Here is a 17,852-nt window from a genome sequence, read left to right as displayed (position 1 = left end):
GAAAGTCCAGGGTGAGGGAAGAACCTTTGTCAGTTGGAGGCCAGCATGAATGTTGCTGTTAATCACCCTAATTTGCATTGAATGGCTTCATCTACTGGCTACTTTCTGCCTGGGGGCATCCTTTGTTAGCTGCCCCTAGTTCCCATGTCTCAGAGCAGGGGTCCCCAAACTTTTTAAACAGGGAGCCAGTTCACGATCCTTCGGACCATTGGAGGGCCGGACTATAGTTGGCCACCGAGCAATAACAATAATAATAATAATAATAATAATAATAATAATAATAATAATAATAAATAACAACAACAATAATAATAAAAAGAGGGTTGGAAGAAACCCTTTGGGCCATTGAGTCCAATCCCTTTCTTCCTTTGTGCACCGAAAGCACCCCTGACAGATGTCCACTCAGCCTCAATGTTAATAATAATAAAAAAGAGGGTTGGAAAAGACCCCTTGGGCCATTGAGTCCAATCCCTTTCTGCCTTTGTGCACCGAAAGCACAAGCAAAGCACCCCTGACAGATGTCCACCCAGCCTCAATGTTAATAATAATATGTTCGACTTGTGATTTTGTGATATGAAATCCAGCATATCTATCTTGTTTGCTGTGTCATAATAAAATAATAATGATGATGGTTGTAAGAGAAGAAGAGACCCTTTGGGTCATTTAGCCCAACCCCCTTCTGCCCTTTTGCCGTGGGGGCCGGATAAATGGCTTCGATGGGCCGCATTCGGCCCCCGGGCCTTAGTTTGGGGACCCCTGTCTCAGAGTGTTGCTTCTTATTTACTGTTCTGATTTTTGAGTTTTTTTTAATACTGGTAGCCAGATTTTGTTCATTTTCATGGTTTCCTCCTTTCTGTTGAAGTTGTCCACATGCTTGTGAATTTCAATGGCTTCTCTGTGTAGTCTGACATGATAGTTTATGGAATAGGATCATGACTTTCCAAGTCAGGAGTACACAATCAAACAGGAACACACACTTTCAAGCCAGGAATAGGACTTTATTATCACTTTTTAGAGGCTGCATGGCCATCTGTGCAGACAGCTTTGGTTGTGTCCTTGTGCCTGGGAACTACAAGGGCAATGTTCCTGGGTTATGCATGTGTGTTCCTCATTGCTTTTATCCTAAAGACACAGGGAAAGTGGATTACAGGGCAAAAACTTTGTCCTGGCAAGATAAACATTGTCATCCACCCAAATGGGCAATTTGGAATTCCCTGAACAGACTGAGAAGCGGAGTGGGCAGATCAAAAGACAACCTGGTAAGATGGCACTACCTGGAGGAATCTTCCACCTTGTGTGACTGTGGAGCTGAACAAACAACTCCTCATATGTGTGCTTGCCCACAATGCCCTACCTAATGCACGGAGGAGGAGTTGTTTAAAGCTACGGACAATGCGATTGCTGTTGTCCACTTTTGGTCCAAAACGACTTAGCTGTTTGTGATTCCTTTATTTTATCACTTTTAAACTTATTTATTATGCAATGCTTTGGACACGAAATAAATAAAACGAAGTTTCTAGGACGCAAGCAAAATTTATGGAATAGGATCACAACTTTCCAAATCAGGACTACACAATCAAACAGGAAGACACACTTTCGTGCCAGGAACAGAACTTTATTATGACTTTTTAGAGGCTGCGTGGCCACCCGTGCAGACAGGTTTGGTAGTGGACTTGCGCCTGGGAACTACAGGGCGATGTTCCTGGGTTATGCATGTCTGTTCCTGATCGCTTTTATCCTAAAGGCATGGGGAAAGTGGATTACAGGGCAAAAACTTTGTCCTGGCAAGAGAAACATCGCCACCCACCCACTGTGGCACACAAAGTTTGGGTCTCATGGCCCCTGAGTCCACCCTTCAGAGCAGAAGAGCAGAAAAGGAAGATGCATGGGGCCACTTTTCCTTGCTTCCATCCTGCTGGGGGCCCCTCCCTTCCAGGAGCATCTCCAGACTGCGGGTTGTTTTCCTTTGAAAAGGTTCCGTTCTTGCCATGGAGACCGAGGGTTCTGAGAAGCCTCAAGTCAGTTGGCGCTGGCATTGCCTTCCTGAGCACCAAGATGGGCAGAGAGCACTCCAGACAGCTCCCACTGAGGCCAGCCGGGAGCGATGCCTCTGCGCCAGAAGTCCCTCCGCGTGCCCCCCGATGGACGGCCCTGGACTCGTGGTTCAGGGTAAGGACCGCACCCCCCTCCCGCTCCCTTTGGGGCCCCGGGGCCAGCTCTGTTCTGGCACTGAGGGCCCCCTTAATTGCTTCCCTCTGCAGAAGGTCAGGACGAGGCGCTCGCTTCGCCGCGTGAGCCCCGAAAACGTAGCTGTTCCTGTGGATCCTCCAAGGTAAGCCCTGGCCCCCCGTTCCCTTTGGGGTCCCCCCACCCTAAGGGAAGGGAAGGTAAAGGTTTCCCCTGACGTTAGGTCCAGTCATGACCGACTCTGAGGGTTGGTGCTCATCTCCATTTCTCAGCCGAAGAGCCAGCGTTGTCCGTAGACACCTCCAAGGTCATGTGGCCGGCATGACTTCATGGAGCGCCGTTACCTTCCCGCCGGAGCAGTACCTATTGATCTACTCACATTTGCATGTTTTCGAACTGCTAGGTTGGCAGAAGCTGGAGCTAACAGCGGGCGCTCACTCCGCTCCCCGGATTCGAACCTGGGACCTTTCGGTCTGCAAGTTCAGCAGCTCAGTGCTTTAACATACTGAGCCACCGGAGGCTCCATCTTCTATATATATAAAAGAGCGATGGAATCAGGGCACCGGACAAAACAACAAAACTACAGGCTCCCCAACCTCAAAATTTGACAACACAACCCATCATCCACGGCTCTAGGTTGATACAACAAAAAGAAAAGAAAAATGAAGTCCTAATTAGAGGGAAAAGAATAATTGTTTTTATCCAATAGCTGCCAGTTAGAGGGCTAAGCTCCACCCACTTGGTCTCCTAGCAACCCACTCAGCCCAGGGCCTCAGTTTCGCTGTTTAGATTAAATTAGCAATGGTCAGAACATTATAGACTCATCTCTGTTTGCTTGAGAGTTTGTATTAATGCTATGACAGTTGACTCTCATTTAACCGACACCCGAGGGGAAGTTGTTGATGCCGGATAACTGAGAGTTGTCTCTGGTTGCTTGAGAGTTTGTATTAATGCTATGACAGTTGACTCTCATTTAACCGGCACCCGTGGGGAGTGGTCGATGCCAGATAGCTGAGAGTCATCTCTGGTTGCTTGAGAGTTTGTATTAATGCTGACAGTTGACTCTCATTTAACCGGCACCCGTGGGGAGTGGTCGATGCCAGATAACTGAGAGTCGTCTCTGGTTGCTTGAGAGTTTGTATTAATGCTATGACAGTTGACTCTCATTTAACCGGCACCTGTGGGGAGTGGTCGATGCCAGATAACTGAGAGTTGTCTCTGGTTGCTTGAGAGTTTGTATTAATGCTATGACAGTTGACTCTCATTTAACTGACACCCGAGGGGAGTTGTTGATGCCGGATAACTGCGAGTCTTTGGTTGCTTAAGAGTTTGTATTAATGCTATGACAGTTGACTCTCATTTAACCGGCACCCGTGGGGAGTGGTTGATGCCAGATAACAGAGTCGTCTCTGGTTGCTTGAGAGTTTGTATTAATGCTGACAGTCGACTCTCATTTAACCGGCACCCTTGGGGAGTGGTCAATGCCGGATAACTGAGAGTTGTCTCTGGTTGCTTGAGAGTTTGTATTAATGCTATGCCCCATAGTATGCCATCACATGGACTAGACATTAATACTGAAATGCAGCCATTGAAAGCAAAGACCAATGCAGTTCAAACTGAATTATATGGTCAGCATAGACCCATGTAAAGCAGTCCAAGGCCGTTCAAACCGCATTATATAATAATAATAATAATAATAATAATAATAATAATAATAAGGCAGTGTAGACCCATATAACACAACCCAATGAAATGCAGTGCAAGAGCCAACACGGCCAACTTGGTATAGTAGCGGGGTCTGGAGGTGGTTGAATTTGCTATCCAGGAGTTGTACTTCACCCGTATCCAGAGAGCACTGAAGATAGATCTGGACCAAACTTGGCACACAGACTCAACATGCCCAACTGTGAATATTGGGGAAGTTTTGGGGGAAATGACCCAAAATTTTTGGGAAATTGTAGTCCGCCCACATCCTTCATATTATTACTAAATATCATTGCTATTGATTACAGCAGCCTGGGGGAGGCGCCTTCCACTCAGCCCTGTCTTCTGCTGGTCCTTCTTCAACTCCCTGGACAGGAAGGGAGGGGGTTCAATCAGGGCCACCTAGCACCTCCAAACAAAGGATTCCCCAGGGAGGAGGCAGCCAGGCTTTGAAGCTGCAAGGCCATTACATGCTAATCAAGGTGACTAATAACAGCAGGTATACCTGCCACACCGAGACTATTCAGTGTATTCTAGATCACCAAACTTGGATTACAATAGGAAGAAAACGGCTACACTTTGCAGCTGCAAGGCTATTCACTGCTAATCCACCTGGCCAACAAACAAATCCAAAAAGTCACAGCAACGCAACACGTGGCCGGGCACAGCTAGTTGACTACGAAAAGGCAAATTCCTGCCACCTCAAAATCCCCACCTGCCAAAATTTGCATATCCCTGCTCCCTCCCAGGGGCCCCTCCCTCCTCTCACTCCCCAACCAATCACCTCCCACATGCAAATTCCTGCCACCTCACAATCCCCAACTGCCAAAATTTGCATATCCCTGCTCCCTCCCAGGGGCCCCTCCCTCCTCTCACTCCCCAACCAATCACCTCCCACATGCAAATTCCTGCCACCTCACAATCCCCAACTGCCAAAATTTGCATATCCCTGCTCCCTCCCAGGGGCCCCTCCCTCCTCTCACTCCCCAACCAATCACCTCCCACATGCAAATTCCTGCCACCTCACAATCCCCACCTGCCAAAATTTGCATATCCCTGCTCCCTCCCAGGGGCCCTTCCCTCCTCTCACTCCCCAACCAATCACCTCCCACATGCAAATTCCTGCCACCTCACAATCCCCAACTGCCAAAATTTGCATATCCCTGCTCCCTCCCAGGGGCCCCTCCCTCCTCTCACTCCCCAGCCAATCACCTCCCACATGCAAATTCCCCCCTACCTCACAATACTCACCTGCCAAAATTAAAGCACTGAGTTGCTGAAGTTGCATACTGAAAGGTCCCAGGTTCAAATCCGGTGGGAAGGTAACGGCGTTCCATGCAGTCATGCCGGCCACATGACCTTGGAGGTGTCTACAGACAACGCCAGCTCTTCAGCTTAGAAATGGAGATGAGCACCAACCCCAGAGTCAGACACGACTGGACTTAACGTCAGGGGAAACCTTTACCTTTACCTAGTCAATGTTTATGTAGTCAATGTTTTCAATACATTGCAATGTTTTGGTGCTAAATTCGTAAATACAGTAATTACTACATAATGTTACCGTGTATTGAACTGCTTTTTCTGTCGATTTGTTGTAAAACATGATGTTTTGGTGCTTAATTTGTAAAATCATAACATGATTTGACGTTTAAAAGGCTTTTCCTTAATCTCTCCTTATTATCCAACATTTTTGCTTATCCAACCTTCTGCCAGCCCATTTATGTTGGATAAGTGATATAAGGAATGCAATTTTACCACACCATTACATATAATGTGACATGAGCATCCACAGATTTTGGAATCCATGGAGAGAGCTGTAACCAGTCAACAGTTGATACTGAGGGGGGCTCACTGGATATCAATAAAGCTGTACGTTGGTATTAATAATATATACAGGGAGAGGACAGGAATAAACAGTTTTGTGTGTTGGCAGCATCATACAACACATATGGAAAAAAATTATAAAAAGTATCAAAATGTTTCAACTGACTGTAAAAGTGTGAGGCATGAACCATGTCTTGTACAATGGTGCCTTATGTTCTTGTAGCTCATTCCAGTGGTGGATATGATCAGGGACAAAAAGGTTACTCCAAAAATATCATATTCGATTTATGGCAAGTCTCCTTGAAACTCCCTCCTCAACTCTCTTTGGACTTTACCTTTTCACACTTCCAGTCACATTTTAAAATTATTTTCCTTTGTTCAAAACTTAAATCTGAGGCTGGATCTATACTGCCCTATATTCCAGGATCTAATTCCAGATTTTCTTCTTATCCCAGATTATATGGCAGTAGGGACTCATATAATCCAGTTTAAATCAAATACAGTAGAGTCTCACTTATCCAACATAAACGGGCCGGCAGAATGTTGGATAAGCGAATATGTTGGATAATAAGGAGGCATTAAGGAAAAGCCTATTAAACATCAAATTAAGTTATGATTTTACAAATGAAGCACCAAAACATCATGTTATACAACAAATTTGACAGAAAAAGTAGTTCAATATGCAGTAATGCTATGTAGTAATCACTGTATTTATGAATTTAGCACCAAAATATCATGATATATTGAAAACATTGACTACAAAAATGCGTTGGATAAACCAGAACGTTGGATAAGGGAATGTTGGATAAGTGAGACTCTACTGTAATATGGAATCAGATCATGGGATATAGGGCAGTGTAGATTCACCATGAGGCCCCTTCCACACTGCTCCTATATCCCAGGATCTGATAGCAGATTATCTCCTTTGAACTGGATTATATGAGTCCACACTACCAGATAATCTGGAATAAAAAGATAATCTGGGATCAGATCCTGGAATAAAGGCCAGTATAGATCCAGCCTGAGATCCCTTCCACACTGCCCTGTATCCCAAGATCTGATCCCAGATTATCTACTCTGAACTGGATTATATGAATCTAAACTGCCAGATAATCTGGGATAAGAAGATAATCTAGGATCAGATCCTGGGAATTAGGGCATAGATTCAGCCTGGGGCCCCTTCCACACTGCTGCTATATCCTAAGATCTTGATTCCAGATTATCTGCTTTAAACTGGAGTATATGAGTCTACACTGCCAGGTAATCCAGGATAAAATAATCTGGGATCAGATCCTGGGATATAGGGGCAGTGTAGTTCCAGCCTGAGGCCCCTTCCACACTGTCCCTATATCCCAGGATCTTAAACCAGATTATCTTCTTATCCCAGATTATATGGCAGTGGAGACTCATATAATCCAGTTTATATCAGATAATCTGGAATCAGATCCTGGAACATAAGGCAACGTAGAAGGGACTTGATTTCCATTATTAATTCCAATGGGTTTAACATGGGGGGGGGGGAAACAAACCTCAATTAAAGTACAGTAGAGTCTCACTTATCCAACACTCGCTTATCCAACATTCTGGATTATCCAACGCATTTTTGTAGTCAATGTTTTCAATAAATCGTGATATTTTGGTGCTAAGTTCGTAAACACAGTAATTACTACATAGCATTATTTTGTATTGAACTACTTTTTCTGTCAAATGATGTTTTGGTGCTTAATCTGTAAAATCATAACCTAATTTGATGTTTAATAGGCTTTTCTTTAATCCCTCCTTATTATCCAACATATCCGATTATCCAACGTTCTGCCAGCCCATTTATGTTGGATAAGTAAGACTCTACTGTATCTGTTTTTAAGTGTGTATACCTTTTTTGGGACACCCTGGTTAGAGCACGTTCAGATGGAAAGTGGGGCTCTTAATACAGGAGGATTAAAGACATAATAATCTATCCACGCTGACATTTCTATGCAGTTTCAAACCAGTATTGTAAGAGGGAAAATGCAGAAAATCCTGGAACAAATTGGAAGCCTGGAAGGGGAGGGATTTGCACCAATTGCAGAGCCTTGATCATTTAAGAAGGTTGCTGGAGTTTTCAGGAGTTTGTAGGAAGCTGTATGTAAAGGATAATCTTAGATTGGGAGGAGGGGAGGGGACTTGATCTCTCCTCCATGCAATTGGGATAGAGGGTTCCCGATTCTCCCCGTTTCTCTGATATATATATATATATATATATATATATATATATATATATATATATACACACACCGTATATACTCGAGTATAGGCCGGGTTTTTCAGCCCTTTTTTAGGACTGCAAAAGCCCCCCTCGGCTTATATTTGAGTTAGGGTCCTGGCCGGCTTATATTCGGGTTGGCTTATACTCGAGAATATATGGTACATTTATTATTTTACTCTATTATTGTTGTATTTATTATTTTACTCTATTATTGTTGCATTTATTATTTTACCCTATTATTGTTACATTTATTTTGCTCTATTATTGTTGTTACTATTACATTTATTTTAATCTAGTTTTTATTATGATTAATACATTTATTTTTTCACTCTGATCTTCTTATTACTATTACATTTATTATTTTACTGCATTTATTATTTTACTGCATTTATTATTTCACTATTATTATTAAAAGTATACATAAGCGCATTTACTTTGAAGAAGATGAGAATAATGATTTAATCAGAGTTAGATTAAATTAGAGCTTTATGTAAATATTCAAAAACATTTAACCTACGGATGCCTCAATTAATGTAATTTTATTGGTATCTATTTTTATTTTTGAAATTTACCACTCTCGGCTTATACTGGAGTCAATGTTTTCCCAGTTTTTTGTGGTAAAATTAGGTGCCTCGGCTTACATTTGGGTCGGCTTATACTCAAGTATATACTGGTGTATATGTGTATATATATATATACTAGCTGTGCCCGGCCACGCGTTGCTGTGGCAAAGTGGTGGTGGTATTGGGTAAAAATTGTTGTGTAATTTTTATTTGACGTTATTTGTATTTTTTAATTAATTTTATTGTAAGTTATCTTTTTATTTATTATATTTTATTATTTTCTTGTATAATTTTTAGTTATTTTTTTGTTATTATGGTATTTTATTGTATTAATTTTTTAGTGTTTTTAATTATTTTTTAGTGTTTTTTATTATTTTTTATTGGGTTGCTAGGAGACCAAGTTGGAGGAGCTTAGCCTTCTAACTGGCAGCAATTGGATAAAAGCAATTATTCCTCTCTCTCTAATTAGGACTTTATTTTTCTTTTCTTTTTGTTGTATCAACCTAGAGCCGTGGATGATGGGTTGTGTCGTCAAATTTTGAGGTTGGGGGGGGGGGGCTGTAGTTTTGTTGTTTTGTGGGTCGCCGTGATGCCATCACTCTTTTATATATATAGATATATACACACACACACACACACACACACACTAGGTTGGGAACCCAGCGATGCCCGGGTTATTTGAAAAAGGCATGATTTGTTTTTGATTGTCAGGTATTCTCAGTTTGGAGTGGGTGAACTACAGTTCCCAGAATCGTAGGTCAATTCTCCCCAAACCCTCCCAGTATTCAAAGTTGGCCATTTTGGGTCTGTGTACCGAGTGTGGTCCAGATCTGTCGTTGGCTGGTCATCGCCTGGCTGCAGTGCTCTCTGGATGGGGGTGAACTGCTACAACTCCCAGATTCCAGGGGCAATTGTCCCAAAACATCTGTCAGTATCCATCACAGGTTATGTTGAGTCTGTGTGCCAAGTTTGATCCAGATCCGTCATTGGCTGGGTTCAGTGCTCTTTGGATGCATGTCAACTACAACTCCCAAAATCAAGGCCCATTCCCACAAACCCCTGCAGTATGTTCAGTTGGTCATGAGACTTCTCTGTGCAAAGTTTAGTTCCGATCCATTGTCGGTGGGGGTCGCTGTTTCTCTGGATGCAGGTGAACTATAACTCCCTTTTCCCCAAACTTAAGTAATATGCTCTTTTGGTTATGGGGGCTCTGTGTGCCAAATTTGGTCCTGGTCCATCATCGGAGGGGTTTGAAGTGCTCATTAATTGCAGGTGAACTATAAATCCCAGTACCTACTACTCCCAAATGTCCAGGCCAATTCCCCTCCAAACCGATCAGTATTCAAATCTGGGCATATCAGGTATGCATGGCAATTTTGGCCCATAAGTTTTTCTCATGAGTTTTTCTTGAGCATTTTCAAGTTTTTTTCAAGCTGTTCTGAGTCCCTTTCAGGTTAGAAATATACCGTGTTTCCCCGAAAATAAGACAGTGTCTTATATTAATTTTTGCTCCCAAAGATGCTCTAGGTCTTATTTTCAGGGGATGTCTTATTTTTCCATGAAGAAGAATTCACATTTATTGTTGAACAAAAAAAAATGAACATTTATTATATACTGTACAGTAGTTGTCATCACAAACCAGCATAACCAGACAAACTGTGAATCCTATCAAGAATTTCTTGTTATTACCATTATTTCCATGTACAACACTCTATGGTATGTACATTTACCAATCCTGCATGCTCTGGTGTTCTGTTTGGCAGGCATGCTTCCAAACAAAACCTTTGCTAGGTCTTACTTTCGGGGGAGGCCTTATATTTAGCAATTCAGCAAAACTTCTACTAGGTCTTATTTTCTGGGGATGTCTTATTTTAGGGGAAACAGGGTATGTAGTAAATCAATAAATAATACATTTTCTTGTCCCCTTCCAGTCCTCCGGAGACACAAGGAACGCGCGCGGAGGCGCCCTCTCCCCGGACGCTGATAATTGAAGTGAGGCCAGCGTCCAAGGTAAGGAAGGAGGCCTCTCCCTCCCACGAACCTTTGAGAAATAGTTAAAAACAAGATAAGTTTTGTAGGCTTATTCTTAAGCTGAATTTGTTTTTAAGATGGAACAGTTTAAAGTGTAACTCCAGAGAGAGAGAGAGTGCTAGCGCTTTCATAGAATCATAGAATCATAGAGTTGGAAGAGACCTCATGGGCCATCCAGTCCAACCCCCTGCCAAGAAACAGGAAATCACATTCAAAGCACCCCTGACAGATGGCCATCCAGCCTCTGCTTAAAAGTCTCCAAAGAAGGAGCCTCCACCACAGTCTGAGGCAGAGAGTTTCACTGCTGAACAGCTCTTTGGATAGCATAGCTAGATGGCCATCTGTCGGGGGTGCTTTAAATGCAATTTCCTGCTTCTTGGCAGGGGGTTGGACTGGATGGTCCATGAGATCTCTTCCAACTCTATGATTCTATGATTCTAAGCAGTTGACAAAGTGGAGCTTTGGGCAAGTTGGTGTAGTGTGTGCATTCATTCAGTCAGCTGTTGACTTATTATGACTATTATGGGGCCGGGCTATGGCACAGCTGGCTAGTAACCAGCTGCTATAAATCACTACTGACCGAGAGGTCATGAGTTCGAAGCCCGGGTCGGGTTAAGCCTCCGACCATTAATAGCCCTGGCTTGCTGTTGACCTATGCAGCCCCGAAAGACAGTTGCACCTGTCAATTAGGGAAATTTAGGGACGCTTTATGCGGGAGGCTAATTTACAACACCATAAAACTGCCAGCAAAACACGAGGAAAGGAATGCGGAAGTACAGCCACTACTGGACGGTGAAGCAACAGCTCCCCCTGTGGCCGGAATCGTGAAGCTGGAAAAATGTTAAAAATGCCTCTGAGTCTGTCTAATGTATGTTGTTTGTCTGTTGGCATTGAATGTTTGCCATATATGTGTTCATTGTAATCCGCCCTGAGTCCCCTTCGGGGTGAGAAGGGCGGAATATAAATACTGTAAATAAATAAATAATAAATATTAATTTCATAGGATTTTTTAAGATAAGGCATACTTGGAGGTGTTTTTACCAGTTCCTACTCTGAAATCTAGTGTACAACACTTGATATTTATTGTTTGCTCCCAATCAACGTAGTAACCTGGGCTGACCCTGCTTAGTTTTCAAGATCAAGCACAAGCTGGTACCTTTAATATATTTAGGCAGGGACCACTTTTTTATGGACTAATTTCATATCTGATGAAAGCTCTGCACTTGATATTCACGAAGCATTAGTGACATCTATTTATATTCCGCTTTTCTCCCACAAAGGGACCCAAAGCGGCTTCCAGCTTGTTATAATGCAATTAAATGCAAAATAAAACCAACAACAATCAACAACAAATGCAGTATAAAACCCACAACAATCAATAATAAGCAATTAGTAAAACATAAATAGAATTCTACAGTTGGAAGAGACCTTGTAGGCCATCCAGTCCAATCCCATTCGGCCAAGAAGCAGGAAAATCGCATTCAAAGCACCTCCAACAGATGGCCCTCCAGCCTCTGCTTAAAAGCCTCCAAAGTAGAAGCCTTCATCACACTCCAGGGCAGAGAGTTCCGCTGCTGAACAGCTCTCACAGTGAGGAAGTTCTTTCTAATGTTCAGGTGGAATCCCCTTTCCTGCAGTTTGAAGCCATTGTTCCGCATCCTAGTCTGCAGGGCAGCAGAAAACAAGCTTGCTCCCTCCTCCCTATGATTTCTCCTCACATATTTATACATGGCTATCATGTCTCCTCTCAGCCCTCTCTTCTGCAGGCTAAACATGCCCAGCTCTTTAAGCCGCTCCTCATAGGGCTTTTTCTCCAGACCCTTGATCATTTTACTTGCCCTCTGGACACTTTCCATTTTGTTAACATTTCTCTTCAATTGTGGTGCTCAGAATTGGACACAGTATTCCTTGGTTTGACCAAGGCAGAATGGAGTAGAATAGCATGACTTCCCTGGAATATCAGAATAGCATGACTTCCCTGGATCTAGATACTCCTATTGATACAGGCCAAAATCCCATTGGATTTTTAAGGCACTGCCACAGTGTTGGCTCATGTTTAACTTGTCCACGAGGGCTCCAAGATCCATTTTGTAACAACTGGTACTTGCTCTTATAATTGAAATACACTACCACATTGTACAGACTTTCAGAATGAAAATTGGATTTATTCCAGGGATTGTTATTTTCATCTTAAAAGCTTAAAAAGGATGAAAGTATGTAAAGTCTGTGTTGCAACATCTGTAGAGAATAGTGTAAATGAGGCATGGGCAAACTTTGGCCCTCCAGTTGTTTTGGACTTCAACTCCCACAATTCCTAATAGCCGAAACACTTGGAGGGCCAAAGTTTGCCCACACGTGGTGTTGATCTTCAAGTCTTCAAATCTTAGTTCAAGGTAACAAGTCTAGCTGTTTTATACCTTCAGTTTTCCCATCTGTGAAATGGTAATGTGGTCCTCATAAAGGTCGCAAGATAAGCTTCTCACTAAAGGTGATTTGTAGTGTTCCACTCAGCGCCCTCCCAGGCTCCCACAAAACTCCCACTGGCTCCCACTGGCTCCCACAAAACCTCCTAATCCTGGCTCTAAGAATTACAAAAAAATTAAAACCAGGACAGTAAATAAAGAATAACAATTTGAAAACAGGTGAATTGCAGACAGGAAACAATCAGGGCCAGCTAACTCCTCCCAACAAAATATTCCACCAAGCAGGAATCAGCCAGGGTTCAAAGCTACAAGAAAAGTCCACAACAGTCCCATATACAGTAGCGTCTCACTTATCCAACATAAACTGGCCGGCAGAACGTTGGATAAGTGAATATATTGGATAATAGGGAGGGATTAAGGAAAAGCATATTACACATCAAATTAGGTTATAATTTTACAAATTAAGCACCAAAATATCATGCTTTACAACAAATGGATAGAAAAAGCATTTCAGTACACGATAATGTTATGTAATAATACTGTATTTACGAATTTAGCACCAAAATATTACGATTTATTGAAAACATTGACTACAAAAATGCGTTGGATAATCCAGAATGTTGGATAAGCGAGTGTTGGATAAGTGAGACTCTACTGTAATTGATTCCACTATCACACAGAATAAAAACATTATTCCTAATACAGTAGAGTCTCACTTATCCAACATAAACGGGCCGGCAGAATGTTGGATAAGCAAATATGTTGGATAATAAGGACGCATTAAGGAAAAGCCTATTAAACATCAAATTAGGTTATGATTTTACAAATGAAGCACCAAAACATCATGTTAGACAACAAATTTGGCAAAAAAAGTAGTTCAATACGCAGTAATACTATGTAGTAATTACTGTATTTATGAATTTTGCACCAAAATATCACGATATATTGAAAACATTGACTACAAAAATGCGTTGGATAATCCAGAACGTTGGATAAGCGAGTGTTGGATAAGTGAGACTCTACTGTATTTAGGTGCTTCATTTCCTAGTTTTAGGTTAGATTAGGTCATTGTGCCTTCAAGCCATTCCTAACCATGCCATCCCCTCCATCAAACTGGTGTCCCATTTTATTTTATTTTATTCTAACTGATCTTATTTTTATCTGATTTATATGTTAACTGAGATTTTATGATTTACTGTATTGTTTTGGTTAAGGTAACTGTTTTGTATAACTGCTGATTTTATTGTGTTTGCATTGCAATGTGTTTTAACTGATTTGTTGTTTTGTATTTTGGGCTTCTGACCCATGTAGCCTCCCAGAGTCCCTGCCGGGAGATGGTGGCAGGGTAGAAAAATAAAGTTACTTACTAACTTATGGTAATCCAATCACAGGAGTTGCTTGGCAAGACTTGTTCAAAGAGAGGATGCTGCTGCTTTCCTCTGAGGCTGAGAAAGTGTGACTTACCCAAGGTCACCTAATGTATAAGTATCATCGATGGAGTGTACCTACAGGGAATACATATGAGTGGCTATAAAACACTTGTATACTTCGTCAATGATACTTATACATTAAATTTATTTACTTGAAGAACTTGCTACAGTGGAAAATTAGCTATTTTAGGTTTTCTGTACCTTTGTAAATTACCACCTGAGGAAGACTACACAGTCAAAACTGGTCGTGGATGGTTATAAACTTTGGATTTATTTAAAATTTTGGATTCAAAAAGGATTTACAAACTTGGACATATAGGTTTGAATGCAGTCTTCTATGTGGAACATGAACTTTGTATCACTGGACTCACAAACCTTGAGTATAAGAGCTAGGCTTTCTATGAACATGTGTATTTGTAACACATTGATGACTGTATATCCTCGAGTATAAGCCGATCCGAATATAAGCCAAGGCACCTATTTTTACCACAAAAAACTGGGAAAACATTGACTCCAGTATAAGCCGATAGTGGTAAATTTCAGAAATAAAAACAGATACCAATAAAATTACATTAATTGAAGCATCAGTAGGTTAAATGTTTTTGAATATTTACATAAAGCTCTAATTTAAGATAAGATTTTCCAACTCTGATTAAATCATTTTTCTCATCTTCTTCAATGTAAATGTGCTTATGTATCCTTTTAATAATAATAGAGTAAAATAATACATGTCATAATAATAATAAATAATAATACAGGAAAATAATACATGTTGTAATAGAGTAAAATAATAAATATAATAATAATAAGATCAGAGTGAAATAATAACTGTATTAATAATAATAAAAATAGAGTAAAATAAATGTAATAGTAGTAACAATAATAGAGAAAAATAATAAATGTAATAATACCAATAATAATAGAGAAAAATAATAAATGTACCATATATTCCCGAGTATAAGCTGACCCAAATATAAGCCAACCAGGACCCTCACCCGAGTATAAGCCGAGGGGGGCTTTTTCAGTCCTAAAAAAGGGCTGAAAAACTAGGCTTATACTCGAGTATATACAGTATATTGGTTTTAACTGTCATATTTGTTTTGTTTTGGGCTTGGCACCATGTTAGCCGCCCCAAGTCCCTTTGGGGAGATGGTGGCAGGATAGAAAAATAAATTATTATTATTATTATTATTATTATTATTATTATTATTATTATTATTATTATATTCTTCCCTTCTCACCTCGAAGGGGACTCAGGGTGGAGCACAACATATATATAGCAAACATTCAATGCCAGAACATAAAATAAACCATAAAAATACATAAAGACAAAAATAAGTTATCTTCACATTAAAACCATTATTTAAAACCATGCTTTTAACTAATAGTGGTTTTTTATATCCAATGTGTTCCCTGCTTGGGTTTTAATAATGCTGTACTTACTTGGTTTTATCTTGTTTTTAATTATGTTGGTGCTAATCCATGAAATATGTAGTATTTGAAGGGCATATCCTGACATTGATATTTGCAGCATTTTAATGTTTTAATGATTTATATAGGGTTTTAATGGCATGTTTTATATTGTATTTGATGGTCTGGCTTTTGTGTATTTGTTTGTTTGTCTTGCATGCGAAAGACCTATGGTCTAAGCATTAAATACATTTGGTATTTGGTATAGCAAATATTCAATGCCAGAACATAAAATAAACCATAAAAATACATAAACACTAAAATCAGTTATCTTTACATTAAAACCATTATTTAAAACCCGGAAGATCTTAATCTCCGCAATGGTTCATAGAGGGAGATGCATTCAGACAAAATACTGCAGAATGATTGAAGCAGAAATCAATATAATGTTAAATCTACAAATAGCAATAGTTAATAGAAATGTACTACTTGCAAGGATAACAGGAGTGAAGAATATAAAAAAAGAAAAATTGGTTGACAAATTCATAGCATGTGCGCAAATTATTTTAGTGAGGGATTGGAAAGGTAAAACAAAATAGACACTGATGAATTGGTATAAGTATATAAATAATATGTTAAATGTGAAAATAACAAATTGCAAATGGAACAATATAAATAAAATTGAAAAGGTTACAATCATTAAGAGGACGTGGGAACCAGTTAGGAATTATTTAGAAAATATGCTAAGATGTGGAGTGGAAAAAATTGGACCGAAATCGATATTTATTTATTTATTTATTTGCCCCATTTATACCCCACCTTTCTCACCCCGAAGGGGACTCAAATGTATTTCAAATGTAACTTCTGTAGTTTACTGTATAAATTGCATGTATAAGGAGGGGAGGGTGGGAGTGGGATAAAACCATAAAATAACAATAAAAAAGACTAAAGGGTGGGCCTTGGACTATTATTTGAATTTGCATGATTTTAATTGATGTTTTAATTGTTTCAATTTTAATTGTACAGTAGAGTCTCACTTATCCAACATAAACGGGCCGGCAGAACGTTGGATAAGCGAATATGTTGGATAATAAGAAGAGATTAAGGAAAAGCCTATTAAACATCAAATTAGGTTATGATTTTACAAATTAAGCACCAAAACATCATGTTATACAACAAATTTGACAGAAAAAGTAGTTCAATACACAGTAATGTTATGCTGTATTTACTGTATTTACGAATTTAGCACCAAAATATCACGATATATTGAAAACATTGACTACAAAAATGCGTTGGATAATCCAGAACGTTGGATAAGCGAGTGTTGGATAAGTGAGACTCTACTGTAATTGTTTATTTTGGAATTGTGTGTTGTTAACATCGAATTGTTGCCTGTTGAGTCCTTTTCAGGGTGAGAAGGGCAGGGTACAAATATGGGAAATAAATAGAAGGAGCCCCAAGGGCCATCCAGTCCAACCCCTTCTGCCAGACAGGAAGGCCCACCCAATCCCTCCTAACAGATGTCCATCCCTTTTGACACATCCAACCTCTGCCTAGAAGCCTCCAGAGAAGAAAACTCCCACACACTTTCTTTGAAAATCTCACAATCTTGGTGAATGAAGGGGATGCTGTGGGTGCAGCACATCTTGATTTCAGGAAGGCCTTTGGGAAGGTTCCCCAAGACACACAGAAGCCAGTAGAATGTGGGCGAGACAGTGCTCCTGTCAGGTAGATCAGGAATTGTTTCACAGGCCGAAGCCAGAGGATGCTTCTGTCCAGTGGCTCCTCTTTCTTCATCCTGGAGAGAAGGGACCAGTGGGGCACCATCAAGATGGTGCTGTCCTGGGCCTTTAAGGCTATGCATCGTCTTCAGTGAGGACTTGGATGATGGAATCCATGTGAAAAGGACTTAGGAGTTTTAATAGACCGCAAACTGAACACGAGTCAAGGGTGTGATGCAGCAGCTTAAAAAGCCCATGCGATTCTAGGTTTCATCAATAGAAGCATAGTGTTGAGATGGAGGGAAGTCCTAGTC

At 40.6% G+C, this 17,852-nt stretch overlaps 1 protein-coding gene across 2 annotated transcripts in view; it reads left to right on the top strand.

Annotated features, from left to right (window-relative positions):
• Window positions 1–294: 294 nt before the first annotated feature.
• The window catches only part of LOC103282987 (uncharacterized), a 28,259-nt gene continuing 10,701 nt past the window's right edge, over window positions 295–17,852 (top strand). For both annotated transcript variants that reach the window (XM_062967293.1, XM_062967292.1), the window contains exons 1-3: window positions 295–2,169; window positions 2,262–2,332; window positions 10,455–10,533. In XM_062967293.1, the coding sequence (XP_062823363.1) occupies window positions 1,714–2,169; window positions 2,262–2,332; window positions 10,455–10,533 (606 nt within the window). In that variant the 5' untranslated portion in view covers window positions 295–1,713. The remainder of the gene's footprint in view (window positions 2,170–2,261; window positions 2,333–10,454; window positions 10,534–17,852) is intronic.

The sequence above is a fragment of the Anolis carolinensis genome, chromosome 1 (assembly GCF_035594765.1).
Source record: "Anolis carolinensis isolate JA03-04 chromosome 1, rAnoCar3.1.pri, whole genome shotgun sequence".
NCBI classification, from domain to species: domain Eukaryota; kingdom Metazoa; phylum Chordata; class Lepidosauria; order Squamata; family Dactyloidae; genus Anolis; species Anolis carolinensis.
This window is presented reverse-complemented; position numbering and strand designations above follow the sequence as displayed.